The following is a 23166-nucleotide window of genomic DNA, read 5'->3' on the forward strand; positions in this document are numbered from 1 at the left end:
CCGCTTGGACTGGGAATTTCCACCAGTGTTTGGAGGTCCCCACCTAGACGCACAGTAACCTCTTAGAGACTTGGATGTTCTCCAGGAGAGCCAGTCCTTTTTTTTTTTTTTTTCTTTAACCAGAGAAGGAATGATTAGTTGCAGCAAGGAGGGAGAATACCAGGGATCTTTCCCAAAGCAGTGTCTCCCAGGCTTTGCATATTTTAGGCAACCAAAACCAGACAGTCCTATTTTCAGACTTTCCTGTCTGCTCTATTGACTGCGGCTGCAGCCCTGGACACAGGTCAGACACCAGCCAGCCACTTCGGCACTCTCCAGTCAGAGCCCCCGCCAAGCCCCCTCCCACCCGCACCCAGAGATCTGGCTTCTCATTGGATCAGCGTGGGGACATGGGCGGCTTCCGATTGGTTTAGAGGAGGGGCGGTGCATCCTGACGTCACGCCTTCCCTAAAAAGTCGGCCTGCTGCTCAGGGTTGTGGAGAGAGAATTCCGAGAAGAAAATAACCCGGAACAACCTGTGAGGGCCTGAGCCTGCCCTCTTTTGGAGCTGGGGTCCCCTCCCACCTATCAGGAGAGCTCCACCCCCCCACTCCCCGCCAGCGCCGGGGTATCAGGTGACTTCAGGCCGGCGTAGTCACGTGACTAGGCGCGCCCGCCCGTTGTGGCCATGGCGGCCTCAGGCTCCGGTGTGGTGAGGCGAGTGGAGGAGCTCGGGGACCTGGCTCAGGCCCACATACAACAACTTAGCGAAGCCGCCGGCGAAGATGGTGAGGGAGCCGAGGAGAGGGAGGGAGGTGGGCGGGCGGATGGTTGTCCAGAGCTGGCGGTCGACGGCCGTAGGGGCTGAGGCTGCGGCCTGTTGTCCGTGTGGATCCCAGGCCAGGACTGCCGAAGGTGTTGCCCTTCTGGCCCGCGCTGCGGGGTCGCTAGTCCACCTCCAAGAACTCACAACGCCTAAAGGCAAGGCGTTTGCTTCCAGACCCCATTTTTCATAACCCGTGAAAAGCGCTGAAATCCCAGTCATATTAGTGCTGCTTGTCTTTAACTGTCTCGGTAGCAACTGGGAAAAGGGCAAGATCTGGATGGAAGTACACGTGGAAGTTTAAATGAGTTGTTAAAGTTGGATGATGGTACGCAAATAAGTAATGGTTTTGCGTGTAGTAGAGATAGCTAGGCGTGTGTAACAGTTCGACTTTTTCATTGCTTCGTTGTGAATTTCTGTGTTATGTTTTGGATTCTAAACTCAGCTGTAAACAATACAGAAGAGATTTACATTGGTATAATTTCGACGATTCTCTCACATTCATCACCTCAGGTCTCACAAGGGCCCTGTCAGTACTAGAATACTTTCTTGGAAATGTCTAATTGGTTTCCTTTGAAAAACTGACGGAGAATTACTTGGACTTTTGTTCTCTTTCAATACTTACCAGCTGCCTCTACGTTTCTACATTATTTCCTTTTGAGTTTTGCACCTTTACTACAGATAGACAGTTTTAAAAATTCTTGTGGACTGTCTCATTGTCATCGAACTCATAGGAAAATAGTAGTGGAACGTTTTCCCAAGCGATTGAGTAGTTGGTGAATGTATTGAATAGCATCCATGATAAAATGGCTCTAGTTCCAGTGAAGATTATTTGCTGGATTTTCTTTTCTTAGGGGTATGTTCTTAAAAACCCACAGACTACCCTGAGCTGTTTTCTTTTTTGGTTTGTGGTAAGTGAATCACATGACTAGTTAGTTCATGGACAGTAGTAGCTGTACCTGGAAGTGTATCTAAGTTACTTCTAAGTAAGCTATTCAGTGATCTCCACCCCATTCCAACTCCATTAGAATCAGTCTAAAGAGATCAAAGAATGTATGCTATTCACTTACCATTGAAACCAAAAGCCATTGTCATTTTCCAATGGACGAGTTCTTTAATCCAGTCTAGAATGAGGACTGAAAATTAAAGTGGTATATATTCTTGTTTGGAGGCTTTAAAGTTCTGAAGTGTACTGGAATTAAAATAATAGTGGTCCACGTAATGAGCTATTCATCAGTATTACTAGCAAGATTTTCTTATATTTATGAAGTTTAATTAAAACATGGTTGCATGTATTTGAATTGAACTTGTATTTTCCCATAGCACAAAAATAATATGCACCTAAAATTTGTCCTTTAATGATATTTATATTAGGTTATAGGGATTGATAGTTCCTGTTGTCTTTAAATTAGATCAGATACAACCAGACACTAGTCCATCTAAGAATACTCTCCTTTTTACCTCTGGTCAATTTTTGTTCATTTATTTCTCATTGTACAAGCATAGTATGTTTACTTTATGGAAATATACCATGAGAGGGACCTTTTCCAGGGACTATGTAAGAATCACTTGTCTTTGCCTTGTCAGTCACTACCTTGAATGGTTAGGAAAAATACTACATTTCATAAAAATTTTCTAAAATTGTGAGCCATTATCCCTCCACCTTTGTAATTATGTCATGAATTCATATGAGATACTCCTTCAGCAGTGGTTCAGTGAACTAAGTGCAAGTCTTTACATTTAAAATAATCCTGCAAATTAAGAAGAAAATATCAACTCAGTGTTTTAAGAAGTACCTAAGGAGTACCATGTTTCATACAATTTAGTTCACAATAGAATTTTTTTTCTGAGCTGTGTGGATGATACTTCTGGGCTGAGGAGAGATAGGAGGGCAGTGCTAAAGAAGTAGTTTTCAATTTAGGTGAATAGTGGACCTTAAAGCGTTCAGAATCTGGTTTAGATACAGGTTAGGCTTTACCAGGGAAAACTTAAAGTCATCATATTATTGCCAACAGATGCAGCTTAAGCTGGTGGTGCTTTTGTTCCAACGCTGAGCAGCTTACGTACCTGTGTAGATGCTGAGGCTGGATCAGATGGACCCTCACCAAGTGCTACATTTTCTGTCCATTTGCCAGTGAGGGGAAAAGGATATATATTTCAGGAGGAAGCCACAGAGGGCATACTTAGGAACTTAAGCGTCTTGATGGTGGGCATATTTAAATTTGACTACGTGAGATGATGCAGAAGTGTGGATGGCACCTTGGTATGGACACTTTGTAGGTTAGGGAGGAAAAATCCATAAGAAAAAGTGAAAACATCGAAGCAAAGAGAATATGACATAAGAGAAAAGGAAGAAATTAGACCATGTAGAGGGGAAGTGAGGGGGAGTTGTTTTTAGAGGGTATATCAGAAGTATTTAGTTTAATTTTGTCTAGGTTTTGAAGGCATAAGTAATTTGTCCCATTCCTAGGTTTTTAAAGGAGTAAAATATTCAGGTAGTTTGTGTAATTTTAATTGTAACAGCTATTTGCATACATAAATACATAAACACAATTATAAAGTTATAATTGCTCAGAGTGCTTACATTTTATGGGGCATTTGATTTAATCAATCATGTTATTTTTTGGAGAATATATTTATGAAGTTATAAGTTAGTGGAAGTCCTTTCTGTAGATTTATATATATTATTTGTACTATTCCAATACAGGTTTTAAATTTATTGCTTAAATATTTTGAGTATGTCAACATCATAAAAGAAGCATTATGAAAATACAGATTGCACTTAAGAAATGGCAGCTGAACCTAGAAAGTTTTCAGTCCAGCTTTCAAGAATAAATTTCCATGATACATTTAAGTAGGATTAGGCATTATGATGTACTTCATGTTTTACGAAAGATATTATTACCATGCTGTAATAATTTCATTTCATCATTTTAGATATGTAACTTTTTTCATTTAAATGACACTCTGAAACTATGTGAAGTAATCATGGTTTTTTTTTTGAAGAAAAATTAAGTCTTATTTATTTTTAAAACCAAACCACTAGGAAAATATATCACAGGCTTGAAACAGCAAACAGACATGCTGTATTATCATTTCAAGTAATAAGTTGGTAAAAACACAGCAAGGTCCTTAATAAAATGATAAGGTGCCAGAACTGGGGCAAGAACAATGCAGGTCGCAAAAGTGGTATCTGGTAACGGAGGGCTGTCCCTTTTTTTGCCCTAAAGGAGTCACAGCTCGCCCCTGAGTTGCTTACTTTTTCTTCTTTGACCTTCGTGTTGCCAGGGGATTGTCTCAACAGAGCTCTGTTATTACAGGGGGCAAAGTAAGCAATACTGGGTTTAGGCTTTCATTCTGTTATGTTTTATGAAAACAAGATTTTTCCAAGGCCAGTACTTCATAGCTCTCTTAATTATGCAGCTAACAATTCCTCTTTTGCTGTTCATTCCTGAATACTAACATATAGCACAATCAAAATCCCCTTTCCCTTCAAGGGTATCACTGCAAGATTGTCTTGTCACTCAGCTGACTCTGCTGCAGACACCCTTAGGGCCCATTATGGCTGCCAGTTAGAGGGAAGGTTTGCTTCCCCTACCGGTGTGATAGCGCTTCTTATATTTTTGCAGGGTCTCCAGGCTGAAAGATGTAATGTGTGAGAATTTTAAGAAATGTGCATCCACATCTTGATGGCCAGAAATGAATATCCGCAAGGACCCTTTCAAAGTTTTTATCCAAACTACCTCTCCCAACTCTACATCTTAAAGTAACTTCATGCCCTTGTATATAAAACAAAACCAAGCAAAACAAATCCCCAGAAGCCCCCCTTTCCCCTTCTAAATTAGTGACCTCATGGATTTTGTTTTATTTCCAGTTTGTGGAAAATGTAGTGATCCTTCTGGTAAACAGGAGGTTGGCAATGAACAGAAACACCTCTCCTCACACTCTACCAGCTCATAAGCAGGTCAGATGAACCTGCCAGCCTGTTGATATCTGTGTACTAAGAGAAGCTGGTACCTTGGAGGGCTCTGGTTTGGTACAAGGGAGACTCCCTGCTGCCAGGATAAGCACTTGCCACATGAAATTCAGGCTCACAAAAACTCTCCTGTGCTATCTCTGACCCAAATTTTAGCACCAGGTTTTTTCACTTTCTAGGATTCAAACACAAAGGAACCAGTGTCCAGAGGCAAGTGACATAGGCCTTAAACTTGCTGCCATCCTTAATTTCCTCATTCATAAACTTTAGAAAACCCAAATCCGCATTCCTCTTTTTAAATAGATTCCTGCCTTCAGCCCTGATGGCCAATAGCAGACATCTATTTCCCAATGGATGAGAGAGAGCTCCTTCATCTTGGTCACGGTTGGGATGAGGTTTATGTGGTCATCCACACACTTGGTCACGCAACTCTCCAGCTGCCGCTTCACCTGAAGCTCTTTACTCCCCGCATCTATTGAATCTTTGGCTTTGTCGTTGCAATGCATAGTGCACTGGGCCAGGCGGTCCTGGAACTTCTCTAGCTCGCTGGTCACCAGGGCCTGGGCTTGAGCCAGAGGTGCATGGCAGCGCTCAATGCACTGGTGTACTTGCTGCATGGACGCCTGGCTGTCCTCACAACAGCTGGCGCTGCACCGGAAAATGAGGCCCTGCATCTTCCGGATGTTCTGTCTCTCCAGACTCTTCACCATAGAGTCCACCGCCTCCTGCACCCGGAGCTGCTGCAGCTGTGCCATGATGACCCCACGCTGCTCCAGTAATCATGATTTTATCTCTTATAGATCACTTTTTAATTCGGGCCTCTGCAGCTCTAGAAAAATTGAAACTTCTGTGTGGAGAAGACAAAGAATGTTCAAATCCATCAAATCTTCTTGAACTTTACACACAGGTACTGAAACAGATGTGGTTTCTGACGTTGTTGAGGCAGTTTGCTTATTTAAGAGGGTTACTCCAAAATTTAGGTGTGATGAAAGCAGTTTATTCTCTATTTAAAGTGTTTGTGTTAAAAAAACTGTATGTATAAAGCATATAGACTTGAAGCTGTAAGGCAGTAAGTATCCTTACAAAGAAGAAAAGTTTATTGGATGTGTTGATAAAAAAGGAAAAAAAATCTTGCAGATAACAGTATTGCTTCCTTTTATAGATAATTAAGCAAAACTCTCAAATGGGGCTTCCCTGGTGGCACAGTGGTTGAGAATCTGCCTGCTGCTAATGCTGGGGACACGGGTTCAAGCCCTGGTCTGGGAAGATCCCACATGCCGCGGAGCAACTAGGCCCGTGAGCCACAACTACTGAGCCTGTGCGTCTGGAGCCTGTGCTCTGTAACAAGAGAGGCCGTGACAGTGAGAGGCCCGCGCACCACGATGAAGAGTGGCCACCGCTTGCCACAACTAGAGAAAGCCCTCGCACAGAAACAAAGACCCAACACAGCCAAAAATAAATAAATAAATTAAAACAAAACAAAACAAAAAAACACTCATGTGCAATTTCCAAGGTGTGAAAGCTTAGTCAGAGGGAATGGAGGTTTCTATAAGGGCTCTGATTATTTTTTTTCCCCTGAAATTCACCCTTCCTTTGGATTCTCAACTTGACTACCTGTGCTTTTGTTATGCAAGTCCATAAGATTTTTCTGTTCCCCCCTTTTTTTACTTTCCTTTCAAATTCAGACCTTTCTACAGATAAGATCTGTTTTCTCAGTTTTCTCAAACACTGCTGAGGCAAGTGGACACTAAGAAACATAATTTTGAGGGACTTCCCTGGCGGTCTGGTGGTTAAGGCTCCGTGCTTCCACTGCAAGGGGCATGGGTTCGATCCCTGGTCAGGGAACTAAGATCCCGCAGGCTGTGCAGTGCAGCAAAAAAAAACCAAAACACATAATTTTATTATAGTAAGTAACATTTGTATACCACTTTATAGTTGACAGAGTGCTTCGTATGCCCACCCTTGATTGCCAAGGGATAATAAAGATGAAGTGGTTTATAGGAAATAGAGTAAACTTAGTGAAGTTTCCAAAATGCACGTTCATAGCACTTAGGTGCCTGACACTCTGCTTTCTGTTAGGAGGTACATGGAGATGCTTTCTGCCTTCCGATGCGGTTGAATGAGCCTGTAACAACTACCCACAACCCCCCCCCCCCCCCCCCCCCCCCCCCCCGAGAGCTGTTACAATTTGGGAGAAATTTACCTCTCTTTTCTTTCAGAAGGTTCCTTGCTTGTCTTGTTTCTTTCACATGGGAGAGTTCTAAACATTTTAACTTATTTCTAAGAATAAGGCAAAAGAATTAGAAATATAGATTAAAATTCCCCAAACCCCTTTGGATCTTACTTATCGTTCTCAATCACCAGGTCATTTTCCTTAGTATGATAATCTCTCCCTTCCTGGCTTAGACCTTCTACACGAGAGCACTTAACACTTAAGTAGTGCTGTTTGCTAGGTAATGTTCGAAGTGTTTGCATATGTTAATTCATTTTACCCTCAAAGCAAGGGACTTTGAAAGGCATTTGGATCAGTTTCTTCATTTTGTCAATGAAGAAACTGGCTCCAAAACAAAGATAAAATATGACTTGTCCTTTGTTAGAACTCAGTTTCCTTAGTCTTAGTCCAGTAGATTAAACAAAGAAAAAGGATTGGGTAGTTTTAAAGTGCTGGTGCTTCATTTGAGAAACAGGTAATCCTTTGAAGATTCGGTATACAAAACTAGAGGTAGTGACCTTGTCTTGATATGGCAGGCATTTAGAAAATGTTCAGGAAGTATATATGTATAAATAGCAAAGACTATAATAATTATACTTTTCATAATTATATTGTATATAGTTAGCTTATCTGAATTAAAACATAAATACCCATTTTACTTTTTGAGGGAAACTAGATTATCTTAATTCAGTATTTTAGTAAAATCCTGTGAAGCTTACTATAAAGTTCATCTTAGATTATATTTATAGCTAGATATTTTGACTACTTAAATACTGTGCTAGAAGATTTAAATGTCTAATAAAGTATATATATGTAAGATTAAACTATAAGAATTATTTATTCAAGTTGAAATCATTTATACTTTTTTTTCTCTTTTACTTCAGGCTATTTTGGACATGACATATTTTGAGGAGAACAAGCTAGTAGATGAAGATTTTCCTGAAGATTCTTCACAAAAAGTAAAAGAGTTGATCAGTTTTCTTTCAGAACCAGAAATTTTGGTTAAAGAAAATAACATGCATCCAAAAGTAAGTTTTGCACAACTATGAATTATGGTGGAATGCTGCTGATTACTGTTATATTATCCTTTAGAATCTGTATTTTTTTTTTCTTAAATGTATCTTTGTTTTAAATTAAGATTGAAGGAGGGACATAAGAGTTGAACATTTCAGACTGATGTCACAACTCAAGTATCATATTTTTGTAAATATGTTTCAGAATGTTTGTTTGATGGAATTATATTGTAACTACAGTGCCTAGTAATTTTCTAAACATACACATTTGCTGTTTCTGCTCCCTTTACTTTTACAAGATGCTGTGTTTTCTTGAAGATCCCTAGTAACCTAATACCACATCTCTCGTCCTTTCAGTCTTCTGCCTGGACATTTGTTGCCTTTCTTACCAATGATCACCCCATCCCTTGGAGGCCCTGCATGCTCCTCTTCGTCTCTAAGAAGCCTTGCTCTTGCTCTTTTTCAAGCATCTCCCCTCTCTTCCAATCTGGAAACATAGGCACTCCCCAAAGATATCTCCTTAATCCTCTGATAGTCTGTAGTTTGTCTTTGCTTGACAACTTGTTTTTACTGCTGTCTCTGTTTAGATGATTCCAAGATTTTTGTCTCTAGCCCTGGCTACTCTTTCAAGCAAATAATTTCTCATCTTGAACTGTCCGCTGGCTTTCTCTACGTAGATACCTTTGTTGCTCTTTGTGTTTATCAGGGAATGCTAACTGTGGAAACAAATAATCCCAAGTTTTAAATGATACCACATAGTAAAAGTTTGATTTATTAAAATTGTTTTTGTGTATATCTTTTCATTGTTTTATTTTAGCAGTAGTAGAAATTGTTTCAAGTAACATATTTCTGAAAACTTATTTTTTCAGTCAGATTATGGAATACTTATATTTCAAATATATTAGAGAATTGGCTACTAAAATACTTGAACATCAATTTTCTAGAAATATTTGTAAATTGGAGTAGTTATTTTAATTTTCACGTAGCAATAGATTTCTATATTTCTAATTGATTCAGAGTAAGGCATTCCTGTGTAGGTTGCTAAGTAAAGAGCAAATTTTGTGAAATGAGTATTTTTTAATTGCTCAATATTTTGAAATTTAATTTTGATTTTTACAGACACGAAGTTTCTCTTTTTAGCTGTGTCTTTGTTGTATTTCAGCACTGCGATTTGCTTGGGGATGAACTCCTGGAATGTCTCTCTTGGAGACGAGGAGCCCTACTCTACATGTATTGTCATTCTCTGACCAAAAGGAGAGAATGGCTCACAAGAAAATCTAGCTTGCTTAAAAAGGTGAAAAAGCATTCCTCATACATGTTTTATTGTTGACATTTATAGGTTTCCAAAAGCTGTTTAGTACAGGATTAAGAGTAGAGGAATCAAAGGGCCTGGGTTGGCATTCCAGGCCTGTACTTACCAGCTATGTAATCTTAAACAAATTGGAATTACTGTGAAGATTAAATAAGATAACATGTAAAAACCCTTTGTAAACTGGGAAGTTTTATATGTTTTTTTTTAAGTTCTGGATTTTTATTTTTTATTGTACAAGATAGATAATCTATATTAATTTCTAAGCATATTTTTGGCCTGAAGAAAACAAACTTGGTTGTGAGCCTCTCTCTATCAGCAAATCACTCCTAAAGATCCCACATGACCCTGCTCCTAGGAAATTGTGGCCCTCTGATTTTTCTTGACTCTTCTGACCCAATTAGTAAATCCAAAGATCCTGTCTTAATATTTGTATCACTAAGGATCCTTCCTAACTTAGGTTGATTGTACACATGGTTTATGTGGGCCTGCAAATGAGAGGTCACACTTTCAGATGTAAAAGTTTGATCATAATATTTCTAAATTGTAATAAAGTACATCCATATTTTTAACAAGTTTTTGAACACATCTTTATTATCTTTAACCTCTTCTTGCTCTGATGACATTTTTGACAAGTATATTACTGAATCATGTGTTCTTGGTTAATGATTTCTCTTTTTTTCCCATACTCTTTTACTAATTGGAAGGTTATACTTATAAAACTTTTGGGGTAGTAGGTCCTTATATTGTAATGTAATAATCATATGATATATCTGTATATTAGCCAATATTCTCTTGAGTAAAAATATTAACATTTGAAGTTTCTGCAGTTCTGCATCTAATACTTGGATTCTTTGTCTTTGACTTTCATTTAGTACCTTGTTGATGGAATCAGTTATTTGCTACAGATGCTGAATTTTCGGTGTCCCATCCAGTTAAATGAAGGAGTTTCTTTCCAAGACCTAGACACAGCTAAATTACTGAGTGAAGGTAATGTGATCCTTTTTGTAGTTTTCTAAGTGTTTTAAAGCATTTTTAAATTTTAAGAAGTTTACTAGATTTAACTTTGATTGAAATAAATTTCAGGTTACATTATAGACAGAAAAATAATAAAAGGGCTTTTTAAACAATTAAAAAAGTCTTCTCACGTAATATAGAGAAATACTGCTAATCTCTGCTTAGTAATTTAGGGACAGTAATATATCATGTTGTTTTTACTTACTTTGCATCCCCACAAAGCCCTGATCCTGCTCTAGGTTCAGCTAATTGTAACAGAGACTGGAGGTAACTTTTATTTTATTTTTATTTTTTAAAATTTATTTTATTTATTTATTTGGTTGCACCAGGTCTTAGTTGCGGCAGGCGGGCTCCTTAGTTGTGGCTGGCGGGCTCCTTAGTTGTGGCATGAGAACTCTTATTTGCAGCATGCATGTGGGATCTAGTTACCTGACCAGGGTTGAACCCAGGCCCTCTGTATTGTGAGCGCGGAGTCTAAACCACTGCACCACCAGGGAAGTCCTGAGACTGGAAGTAACTTTTAAACAAGGAGAAATTTACTGCTTTTTCACTTCAAAAAGGTCTAGAGCTGGTTATGGTGGCTTCATGGCATCATCAGGTTCCTATCTTTTTCCTCCATCGTCTTTCAAAGTGGAGCGCTACAGCTTCAGAAGGAGGCGAGTTATATAGAATGCATGTAAACAGTACTTGCCAGAGTTGTGCAACATGCATCCCTGTTGAGGACATTGCTTCCATTCTCAGTGTCTCAAGATGCTGCTGGAGCTCCTTCCGTCTCACCTGTGTTCCAGTCCATAGGAATGGCAAAATGATGTTTCTTTCAGCCAGGTCTTTCTTTCATCCTTCTCAAGTTTGTTACAACACTTAGAACACTTCTACCTACATTTCACTGGCCAGAATTTAATCACATGGCTTCATATAGCTACAAGGGAATCTGGGATGTATAGCCCTTTACATGATACATTGCCATCCCAAATAATGTCTCTTTACTAAGAAAGAAAGGAAGAATGAATATTGGGTGGTAACTGCTAGTTTCTGTCATAAACTTATATGCACTTAAAAATGTTAGGAACTGGATATAGAGCATCATTTGGGTTTTAGACTGAGGTTTGAGAGGGAAGAACCACTTACTTTTAGCGTCTCTTTTTACAAATGGAAGAACTGAGGTCCTGATATGCCTGATAAGGTCACATAGCTGGCAAGTGATGTTAGGTTCTTTGTGTAAACTTTCTTTATGCTTCATCTGAAATTTTGGGGAAATTTTGATGGGGAAAATTCAAACATGGGGAATAAGAAGAAAACTTCTTAGGGAAAATTCTGTGTTTTAATTCTATAAGTGTATTTTAATTCTTTCTTTGTTAGCTTCTATAGGCTTTTCCTTTCCATTAGAAAACATCACACAGAAAAAAAACACCATGATTTAAGAGCCATTAACATATGACTGGCTACTGTTGTCCAAAAGTTGTTACCTTCAGTTTATTCAGGCAAGTAGCTTGTCCTAAAAAAACTTGTGACTATAAGGTGCTCCTTCAGTGGGCATGATGTTTTGACAAACATGGGGTGTTTTGATTTATTTGTGGGAAGTATTTATTCCAGGTAACTAGTGAACCGATTACCTGCATTAGAAATGATCTTTCTAAAATTTCCTCACCCACATGGATTGATTTAAAAGAAAAAGCAGAGATGGGCATTAAAGCTTATTTAGAACCAAAGAAAAGAGCACAAGTCACCAATTTCCCTTATTCTCCCATTTCTAGTCATAAAGTCATATATTCTCATGGCCTAGAATTTTTTTATCACGATGCTTGTGATACTGGTGTCTTCTCTTGGATTATAATTGATTACACTCGCCTCTATCTTCCATTGCTTCTTCAACAGGGGAATCAAAGGCACAGAAAGGGTCTCTTTTTTCCAGGAAACAACAAAACAACATCAACTCCCTAGCAGTTTTGCCACAGGCATCAGTCCTCTTTTGGTGCTGACTTCTTGCTCTCATCTAAAGCAGTTTGTTCCTCCCTACTTCATTCCTCAAGATGTAGATTAGAAGCCAGGAAGCCTACTTTTCATAGGCTAAATTACTCTTAAGGCCCTGGTGGAGTGGTTCTAATTTTTTTTTTAATTTTTTGTTAGTCAATATAAAAAACATAATTCGGAATAATTCTTAGTACTAATTAGAGAGAAAAGTTCTATGTGAATCATCAAAATATTTTTGTGGCCAGATCTTAATGATAATTTGCCTGATTTTACATAAAACTCAAAACAGTGTATACTTAGTATGATTTTTATTTCGTTTTCCAAGGTGAGATAATCATTTTGTCCTTTGGTCATTACCTGTATGCCATTAAATTTTCAGCTTTTAAAAATTACCAGGTAATGTATTCAGTAAATCTTTTTATCTCATTTCTATGGTTCATTCTTCTGTGGACCCTTATAAAAATAGCCTTGTCAGGATAACTCTGGAGTTAACTAGGTTAAAAGATTGTTCAGCTGTGCACATCCTTGGGTTATGCCCTTTTTATGCCACTGAAGAGCCCCCTTCCCAGCAGCCTTTGGCTCATAGCTTAGCCCAGAACCTGGATTTCAGATGGCTTAAAGGAGCAGCTCTGAATTGACATCACTAATTGCTTGGGTAGCTTGTTTAAAAATACAGATTTCTTTTCTTTTCTTCTTTTTTTTATGTTATCTTTTTTTTTAAAATTAAATTTATTTATTTATTTTTGGCTGCGTTGGGTCTTCGCTGCTTTACGTGGGCTTTCTCTAGTTGCAGCGAGCAGGGGCTACTCTTCGTTGCAGTGCTCAAGCTTCTCATTGCTCTGGCTTCTCTTGTTGTGGAGCACAGGCTCTAGGTGCGCAGGCTCAGTAGTAGTGGCATGTGGGCTCAGTAGTTGTGGCTTGTGGGCTCTAGAGTGCAGGCTCAGTAGTTGTGGTGCACAGGCTTAGTTGCTCTGCGGTATGTGGTATCTTCCTGGACCAGGGCTCAAACCCTTGTCCCCTGCATTGGCAGGCAGATTCTTAACCACTTCGCCACCAGGGAAGTCCCCAAAAATACAGATTTCTGTGTATCACATTCAGGTTCTGATTTAATATGTGGAGTTCAGGAATCTATTTTTATAATCTACCGTAATTATGATGCAGTCAGATTTAGACATCAGTGCTTCTAGAGAATGCCAGTCTGGCCACCTTTTTTTTCCTATGAAGGTCATCTTTCTGCCATCACTTTTACTTCATGGGTTATTCACTCTCTTCCTCCCTGCACCCCGCACTCTCTTGATGTGTTTGCCAAGGATATAAGCAGTGCAAAGTGAAGTATTTTATTGAAAACAATGCTGATCATTAGCAGAAAAAATACCAAGGAAAATTTGTAGCAGCAAAAAGACTATAGCTACAGAGTAATGGATTCCTTGGCGGAGTAGAGAGGGAGAATGTAATTTTTACGTTGTTCATTTCTTCCTTTGGTATTTTAATGCAGTACAGTAGTTTAGCATAGTCTGTGGACCAGCAGCCTCACCCTAGGTCCTAGGACTTTGTTAAAAATGCAGATTCATAGACCCAATCCCATACCTGAATCTGAAAGTTTTGGAGGTGGGAGCCCAGCAATCAACATTTCAACATGTCCTCCAGGTAATTCTAATGCAGGCTAAAGTTTGAGAACCACTCTTTAGCATATAGCTATTCATTCTCTCCTCAGAAACACCTTTCCAAAGGATATCTGTGTACCTTGTTTAACCATCACTCCTTGTTAATATAAAGGATGAGGCTAACTTAGAGTTGGGCACAAATTGAATGCCAGCTCTCCCTTAAGCAAACACTTCTCATCTTTCCCAAGTGGCTTCACTTTGTGGGACTTACTTCAGCTCTTCCTCCTGCTTAAAAGTTTACCTTCTTTTCATTTTTGCTTCTGTCTCCTTACTCCCCTCTACCAGTCTTTTGAGGAATAATTAGGGTGTAGGATCACAAAAATGAAAAAGGATATAAATTCAGTGAAATGTCCTATCTAATATGAAATATAATTCTGCAGTGAAAATCGTTAATTTGGAAAAAACAGCAAACTATTCCTTAAGAAAACTCCATGAAATTAAGGAGGGCATGTGGAATCTTGATTTTTGTGAACTGGGGCTTAAAGAGCTTTGGTGAGTTGCACAAAGTCAATAATTTACACCCAGATCCTCTTGATTCTAGGTCTGATTCTTTTTATATTCTAAATAACATCTAATGCTATTCCAGCTTTTTCTATGAGGTTTATGACCTTTTAGCTATGAAGAAATGAAGTGAAAAGAAGTGATTATGGGTAATATGCATTGTACTTACTGAGTTGTTTTATACATAGAAAGCATAATTTATAGAGTGTAGCCCATCGTATGTTCATGAATGCAAGCCTCAGATTCTGCTCTTATTTCTTTTGTTGATATAGCAGTGTAATGAATCAGTTCGTCTGCTAAGCTTATTCCTTCTCTTGCTACTATTTATAAGCTGAATTGGAGGTGAGGTGAAGGGTTACCTATAGGGACAAACTCTGAGACTACCAAAAACTTGCAATAGATTCAAGATAATACAAACTGTAACAGTTTTGGAAGCTGAATTTTTCTTGTATTTTTATACCTCTAGTACTATCATAGTCATTTCTGATGAGCCATATTAGGTGAGCAACTGAGATTATGATGCTCATTTATTTGAGGTAAACTTTTCTAGTCACACAAGTACCTGTCTAGTAGAATAGATCATTTATTTGTATTTTATGACTTGAAGAAGTTAAATAGTCATATAATTTAATAGCACTTCATGCATTTTTATTTTATGTGTTTCTTAAGAAAATTCCATGAAATAAGTAGGGCATGTGGAATCCTGATTTTTGCAAACTGAGGTTTAAAGAGCTTTAGTGAGTTATACAAAGTCGATAATTTATCCCCAGATCTTTACAATTCTAGGTCTTTTTGTTTTTATATCAAATTAATATACTTTGTGTGTCATAAATGTTTAATTATATAATCACCTTCCATAATAAGTACGCTTTCAACTTTTGATGGGAATCCTGCAATGTATTCCTTTTTCCTGGGAACATAAAGCATCTTGGATACAATTTAACATCTTTGGTAACTTAGAATCATATGGCCTCTAAGGGACATGATTATGCAGGATCATCTCTGTACAATGATGTAGAAATATAGGAACTGTATTATTGATCCTGAGTATACCCCTAAATAAAAGCTGTGTTCATGGATGGGATTGAGGGAATCTCTGAGTACTCTGAAATTGTATGTGGAATATGGGATGTACGTTCTGGGAGAGGTTCCATCGATTTAGATTAGATTCTCAAAGAGATCCTAAAGCGAACACCAGAAAGATGAACACACTGACCTATATGATTCTTTAAAAATAATTCTTTTTTTGGGGAGGGTGGGATTGGGTCTCTTTTATAGATAAAATAGAGATAGAAGTGCCTATGGAATGAGGATTGTGTTAGTGATATTTGGCTTTTCTAAGTACAGCTGTTAAATGAGAAGGGAAAATGCTTAATGATGTAAAAAGATTTTATTAGAGTCTTAATCACCAGGGTTTCTTTTTAAATTTTTAACTTCTAATCTCTCAACTTAAATGACTTTCCCAGGAATATTTAGTGACATTCATTTGCTGGCTATGATGTACAGTGGAGAAATGTGTTATTGGGGATTGAAGCATTGTGCAGATCAACAGCCAGAAAATCATGAAGTGGATACTGGTGTTTCTGGAGCAAGCTACACTACACACAAAGAACCTTTGGATTTCCGAGAAGTAGGAGAAAAAATTTTGAAAAAGTATGTATCTGTGTGCGAAGGACCCCTGAAAGAACAAGAATGGAATACAACAAATGCAAAACAAATTTTAAACTTCTTTCAGCATCACACTAACTAGTAAGTTCATCTACTCCTTTTCAAACAGGAAAACAAAAAGGCTCAGGAAATGGAAGTTCCAGAAAAGAAGACATATTGATACTGAATTTAGGAACATTACACTACATAAAGATAGCCAGCATGGTTACCCTTTTTTAAATGCCATCACCATCTTTCACTATATATTCTTTCTATTTAAAAAAAAAAGATTTTTTTTGATGTGGACCATTTTTAAAGTCTTTACTGAATTTATTACATTATTGCTTCTGTTTTATGTTTTGGTTTTTTGGCCGCGAGCCATGTGGGATCTTGGCTCCCCGACCAGGGATCGAACCTGCACCCCCTTCATTGGAAGGCAGAGTCTTAACCGCTGGACCACCAGGGAAATCCCTCACTATATATTCTTAAACCTGTGAAGGAATGATTCTTTAATATCTAAAATGGCATTTATGTTATTCTAACTCACTCTGAACTACAGATATCCTGTAACTAATACTAAGGAGAAATCCAATTTATCTCTATAAAGAGTTTTTTTCTATTACTTCAGATTTTTTTTATTGTGGTACAATATACATAACATAAAATTGAACATTTTAACTGTTTTTAGATTATTTTTTAATCTCCCTGTCTTGAAGTTTGCTGCACTTCAGAGATTAAAATCAAGTCCCCTCTTTGCTTTGTATATATGCTATAGATATAAAAATTGGCAAAATGAAAAATTTTGACCAACATCCATGTACCATTTCCAGACTAAGATAAATAGTGAAAGACTCCACAAAAGAATTTTTGTTTGTTTCACCACATACTACTAATGGCATTTAAAATTTTTAGTCTATTAGGCATTTTATAAAAATTTCAAAATTTTCCTATTTTGTTTCAAAGAATATGCACGGTTTATTAAATGAGTAATGAAGATAAAACCATGTTAGGTTAGTCCGCCATTAGTCTTATGTCTTTAGAGCACATCTTTTCATGTTTTGAAATTTTAATAGTTTTTGTCTTTAATTGTAGGGGTGAGTGTTAAAGGCCGAGAGCCCCACCTGGTATCTTGCTGACAGTCTTTCTGTCTACCTCAGTTCCTGTTGTCGTCTTGGGATGATCTGTCTGGTACCTTGCCAATATCCTTCACCTCTGGGCCGTTGACTTCATCACATTCCAGGAACTTAACTCCCACGGCCTCAACATGAATATCACCATCCTGAGTTTCTCTTTCTGAAATCTTAAATTTCAATAGCTAATGACATTCTTATCTTTCCAGTTTTTTACTTCCTCATTTTGATTGATTCTTCTCCCTCTTATTTCTTTTGTATCTCTTTAGCTTCCTCATAGCCTCCTCCTCTTGCTGCCCCCTTTTCTCCTCACCATAGCCTCTTTCAGATTTTCTTCCTTCCCTGTCCAGCCTTGGCCTTATGGGGCACCATATGACGTGCTCTCCACAGTCCCTTCAAATCCATCTTCCCCTGGTCTTTCAGCCTAATCATTCTGCAGTCCCTCAACATTGAATTAATCCTATCGTTCTACCTTCTTTTTTGGGGATGCTGAGTTCCATGTGAAGTTCCTGCAGCTCCTTCAAAGTGGAATCACTCTAAGTGTCTTGCCTTCAGCTTTAGAAGAGCCCTCAGTGTAAGCCTTTTGTCTGTTACTAGTGTGGCCCCTGTCCCTTTCCCACTGTGGCTAATCCAAACCTCTAACTTGCCTCATCACTCTCCTCTGGCCCTTTGTCCCCTCCCCTAGCACATGGCTGTTGGTCCTGTCTTACAGAAAATAGAGACTATGAGGAGGTCAGTGTTTGTTCACCCATTTTGCCCTGCTCATGTCCCCGCTTTGAGGAGGAAAAGAGGTATCCTGCTTCGTGTTGAAGACTAGTCTCCACGTTTCCTCTCTGCTGGCTCCCTCATTCCCCCGACGCTTCTCTTTTTTCTGCCAATATCCTGTACGTATTGCTCTTTTCCAGAATACTGTTTTTTCTTTTTCCTCCCTCTTCTCCCATTTTTCCTTCCTTCCTTCCTTTCTCCCTTTTTTCTTTTTTACTTACTCTAAATACAGTTGACCCTTGAACAACACAGGTTTGAACTACGTGGGTCTACTTATACGTGGGGTTTTTTTCAGTAGTAAATACTACAGTACTACACAATCAGTGGTTGGTTGCATCTCCGGATACAGAGGAATTGCAGATATGGAGGGCTGACTAAAAGTTATATGCAGATTTTTTTTTTTTTTTTTTCCGGTACACGGGCCTCTCACTGTTGTGGCCTCTCCCGTTGCGGAGCACAGGCTCCGGATGCACAGGCTCAGCAGTCATGGCTCACGGGCCCAGCAGCTTCGCGGCATGTGGGATCCTCCCGGACTGGGGCACGAACCCACATCCTCTGCATCGGCAGGCGGACTCTCAACCACTGCGCCACCAGGGAAGCCCTATATGCAGATTTTTGACTGCTAGGAGGATTGCACCCCTAACTCCATCATTGTTCAAGGGTCAACTGTGCATTTATGTGATGTTATTGATAGCCACAGCTTCTATCACCTGTAATGTTAGGCTGACTCCCAAACCTGTAGCTTGAAACCCAGCTTCTGCTTTCTAAACCTTCTTTCTAACTGCCTATTAAATATCTTCACTTAGACATCCCATAGTAATTTTAAATTCGATATGTTCAAACAACTAATCCTTACTTTTCATCTAAAATCTTTTCCAGTTCATGTTTTCTCTTTTTTTGATCTTCCACGAAGCACGGCAACACAGAATGCTGTAACCTACTTCTGCCTACCGTGCCAGCCACATCTCTGCAGCTCTTCCTGTGTGATCATTTTCTAGTCCAGTGTTCCTTAGGCTCATTTTTGATCAACATTCTGATGGAGCTGCTTGGGACGAGGAGAGTCTCTCCCTATCTCTGCCTTTGTCTCCTTGTTTATCCTTACACAGCTAAGAAGATTTTTATTTAACTTAGCTTTTACAAGTTTTGCTATGAAAATAACCTTTGTGCTTTCTAAGTATAAATGTTTAAATCACAGACTGCCCACCCTCACCCCACCCTTTTTGGAGAATCATGATCAATCACAAGTATACTAGTTCCTTCCCCAATGTGCTGTGTGTATTTTTTCCTCAATATCCTCGTTACTTCTGGCTGGAACACTTTGCCCTTCTTTGTAGTCAAGTGAATACCTATTTATCCTTTAGGACTCAGCTCCAGTGATATTGGATCCATAAGGCTTTTTCCAGCCCTTTTCAGTCAAAGTTACATGTCATTCTGCTTCTGCTCCCTGAAACTTCCCCAACCCATGTTATCACACTGATCACATTGCTTTATAGTCATTTTTCTTATGAGTTGGCAAACTCCATATTTTAAAAATGTATCTTTATGTATAGTGCTTAATGAATAGTAGGCCCTTAGTAATGTTTTTGAATTAATAAGAGGTATGATTCTTAAGTGCTGAAGTCTGCCACAAAAGGGTTACTGCTCTTGGATTCCAAACTGCCCTGACCTCTGTACCAGTGGTTGACAAGGCCAAGAGGGAATTACTCCTCAGAGGAGTAAAGTATCATTTAGATCTAGAACCAGAGAAAAGTAGAGAGCTTTCTCTTCAGAAGCTGGGAACTCCATTTTGTCTTCATGACCCTGTGAACCACTTGGGTCTCTCACTGGTTGGTACACTAATGGGGCTACTGTTGGGTGCTTTTTGTACAACTTTTTCATCCCCCACACAATTGGAGAATAATTTGTAGACCATAACAGTTATAATGCTTTTTACTGTGATGTATTACAAAACAATGGACAGGACATTTTTGTATGTGTTAAAGCCTGCTATGTAAATTCTGTTTCATTTAGAATGGATTAACTTCAAAATACCAAATACTCCACATAAGAAAAGTACTATAATTACTGTAATTCACTCATCAACAACTATTATGTGCCTATTACATGCTAGGTTTTATCCTAGGCACTGAGTATATAGCTTTGTAAAACACCAGAGTTTGTTTTCTAGTGGAGGAAGTTAACGCATTTTAAGAAATAAATGTGTAGCTTGGTGAGTGATGAGTGCTATGAAGAATAAAGCAGGGCATGGGGCTAGTGTGACTCAAGAGGGGTGCTGTTTTATTTAGGGTGGTTGGGAAGGCACCTGTAAGCACCTGCCCCCTTCAGCATTTGGCTCTACCCCTCTGGTTGAATACTGTTCAGTGTGCCATTGCACATTCAGTATATTCATGAAGTTTCTCTTTCTTATGGAAGTTTTGATGCTGAATTAAACAATGAATCACTACCTAAGAACTTCTCATTTTGATCCCATTTAAAGGGTTTCTCTCCAGTGTGGCCCTTACTAATGGGTAAGTGATAACCTAAAGACCTTGTAGCATTTATTACACTTGCAGTTTCTCTCCATTTTGAACTCTTTGATGGTTACTAAAACTCTGTTAAAGGATTTTTCATAATCCTTAAATTTGTATGGTTCTTTTCCATTATGAATTTTCTCATGTTATCTAGGCTTTGAGACTTAGTTAAAGGCTTGTCTGCTTTGCTGCATTTATAGGGTTTCTGGCTACTGTAAATTGTTTGATGCTGATTAAGGTGCAGATCATGAGTGAAGACTTTCCCTTACTTGTTTGCATACAGTAGAGTGAGGTGAGAGTCATTGGCTAAAACCCCACAATGAAATTTACATTCCTGCCTTTACAGTCAGTCCCACTGGGAATTCTCTGATGTTCATTAAAGTGGGAGATTCATTTTAATGCCATTTTTTAAAAACCCACAGCTGGCTTATATGCTAGTTTTAGATTGCTTGTCACTTTTCTCTCTCCACCTTCCAGGGCTCCTTTTCTGACTCCCATAAGGATACCCCTTCTACCACAGAATACAGGATTCCATAGTTCTCTAGTATCACCTCCTTGTATTATTTTTTTAACACAATATGAGCTATCATGGAAGTATTACATTAACATACATTTAATGTATCCACAGTTAAAATATGCATTATGTATTCGTGCTGCTGTTCCTTACTGTTTTTTATTTTCCTACTTCTAGTGAAAATTTCCAAGTAAAATGTTTTGGAGCATATAAAATTTAAAAAAAAATAAAACCATAGTCCCATATTTGTATCTTTATTTTCTTTTATATCTGAGTGTTGTGTCAGAATGAAAACTTTTATCATGTTAGTTTACGATTTATAATCAAGCAGGACCCTATGGGGCCTTTCTGGGACAGATTCCTCCCCTCCCCCCATGTCCTCCACCTGCCTCTTGTTTATAGAAAAACTTTAGCCTCCTAGGCTTTCCCCAAGTTCCAAAAATAAATTTAATCAGAGAAGTGAGAAAATGCAGAAACAAAGGAAAACAGTCAAACAGGACAAAATAATAATGGTTTAACCATTAAACAAAGTCAAGGACCTTTCGTTCCTCCTCAAGGGTTATAGATAATATTCTGAGCCATACCCTTAGAGCTGTTTTGCAAATACTGAAAATCCCACCAGGTGGAAGAAGTTAACTATATGCTACCCACAAGCACATAGACCCCAGACTGGTTGGAACCAGAAGGTTGATGTTGCTGACTCCCGATTACCTCATCACCAACCAATCAGGAGTGTCCACGAGCTGACCATGCACCCCGCAACCCTCTCCCTCGCCCTGTCTTTAAAAACCTTTCTCTGCAAGCCATCAGAGAATTTGGGTCTTTTGAGCATTAGCTGTGCATGCTCCTTGTTTGGCGCCTGAGGTAGATGCTGCGCTTTCCTTCACCACAACCTAGTGTCAATAGATTGGCTTTACTGCATAAGGGCAAATGGACCCAAGTTTGGTTTGGTAACATACGATATTATTTCTTCTGGTCCTGATAACTTTCAGACAGGGTGGTTTAGTGGTTAGGAATATGGGTAGAGGCCTGATTAAATCCCAGCTCTGTTGTTTCCTAGCTGTGTGATTCCATATAAATTATTTAACCTTTCTGTGCCTTAGCATTTTATTAACACAGGAATAATAATAATATCTACTTCACGGGTTATTGAAGAATAAATGAGTTAATATTCAGAGTGCTTAGTTCAATGCCTAGCACATGGTAAGAGCTCAAAAGTTATTTTCCTTAATGGCCAGTTCTATGTATTGGCACACCTCACTCATCATGCTAAAAAGTACCATAATACTCAGGAACCAGAATAATTGAGTGACAAACTCTTGTTCTGACCGGTGAGCACTCACTGCCCTTTGCTCAGTACAAGTGGTGGTGGCCATTCTAAATGGGAAGAAGTTTTCAGAGAAGAAATCACTGGCTGTATAGGCATCTTAAATGTTTGTAATAAGTGTGGCTGGGAGAAAACCTACAATTAATTTTCATAAGTTTTCAGCCTCAGACTCCAAAAGTATATATACCTGCTGTATACTAACTTCCACATTTACCAATCAGCTTGACTGACTTGGCTTCTGGTCTCACTCTTACCTTTTGGTCTCTTATCTCACAAGTCAGATGCATTTAATTAATATTAGTCATCTAAATATTATGGATACCCTATTTAAAAATAGATTAAACTGGTAAATCCACATGATTGAGTAGCATGTAGCTTTAAAAACCAAAGAGGAATATTTCTGTAAAATGCTATGGAGTGGCCATATTAAGTGAAAAACAAGGTGGAGAAGGTGTATAGTACTATTTAAGAAAGAGTATAAATGTGTGTAATAATCTTGTTTGCTTATATTTAAAAAAAAAAACTTTAAAAAACGGTTACCTATGGTGGAAGTGGGAGATGGGGCAGAGGAACCAGTTGGAGGGGATCAGGATGGAAACTAGACTTCTCTGAATATATGCTGAATTTTGTATTTTTTACATCAGAATGAAAGAAAACCCCTAAAAATCCAAAGCAAAATGAAACAAATGAGCTGTAATTATGTAGCAAGTTGGTGGCTTCAACACACAGGAATGTATGTTATCTTTAAAGCACAAAATTTTCACACCCCTAGTGGGATATCCCCAAGGGCAAAAGGAGCTAGAAAGAA

The 23166-nt window shown here is 38.6% G+C and overlaps 1 protein-coding gene across 2 annotated transcripts; it reads left to right on the top strand.

The window, feature by feature from the left end:
* The first annotated feature begins 510 nt into the window (after nt 1–510).
* Nucleotides 511–21267, top strand: RIMOC1 (RAB7A interacting MON1-CCZ1 complex subunit 1). 2 transcript variants are annotated; one of them, XM_082650897.1, is made up of 6 exons: nt 511–767; nt 5579–5685; nt 7875–8018; nt 9166–9297; nt 10188–10302; nt 15932–21267. In XM_082650897.1, exons 1-6 carry the CDS (start codon nt 668–670, stop codon nt 16213–16215), a joined length of 882 nt encoding a protein of 293 aa, XP_082507023.1. In that variant the 5' UTR covers nt 511–667; the 3' UTR covers nt 16216–21267. The 2 variants fall into 2 exon arrangements, with proteins under 2 accessions (XP_082507023.1, XP_082507024.1); XM_082650898.1 differs by lacking the exon at nt 511–767 and adding an exon at nt 5081–5162.
* The last annotated feature ends 1899 nt before the right edge of the window (nt 21268–23166 follow it).

The sequence above is a fragment of the Grampus griseus genome (assembly GCF_964374135.1).
Source record: "Grampus griseus genome assembly, chromosome: 3".
Lineage (NCBI taxonomy): Eukaryota > Metazoa > Chordata > Mammalia > Artiodactyla > Delphinidae > Grampus > Grampus griseus.

Bases quoted from the DNA above. Each gene is read 5' to 3' on its own strand.
- RIMOC1 (XM_082650897.1), top strand. From the start codon at position 668: ATGGCGGCCTCAGGCTCCGGTGTGGTGAGGCGAGTGGAGGAGCTCGGG. The intron at 768-5,578 runs GTGAGGGAGCCG...TATCTCTTATAG, and splicing joins CGAAGCCGCCGGCGAAGATG to ATCACTTTTTAATTCGGGCC. The intron at 10,303-15,931 runs GTAATGTGATCC...TGACTTTCCCAG, and splicing joins AGCTAAATTACTGAGTGAAG to GAATATTTAGTGACATTCAT.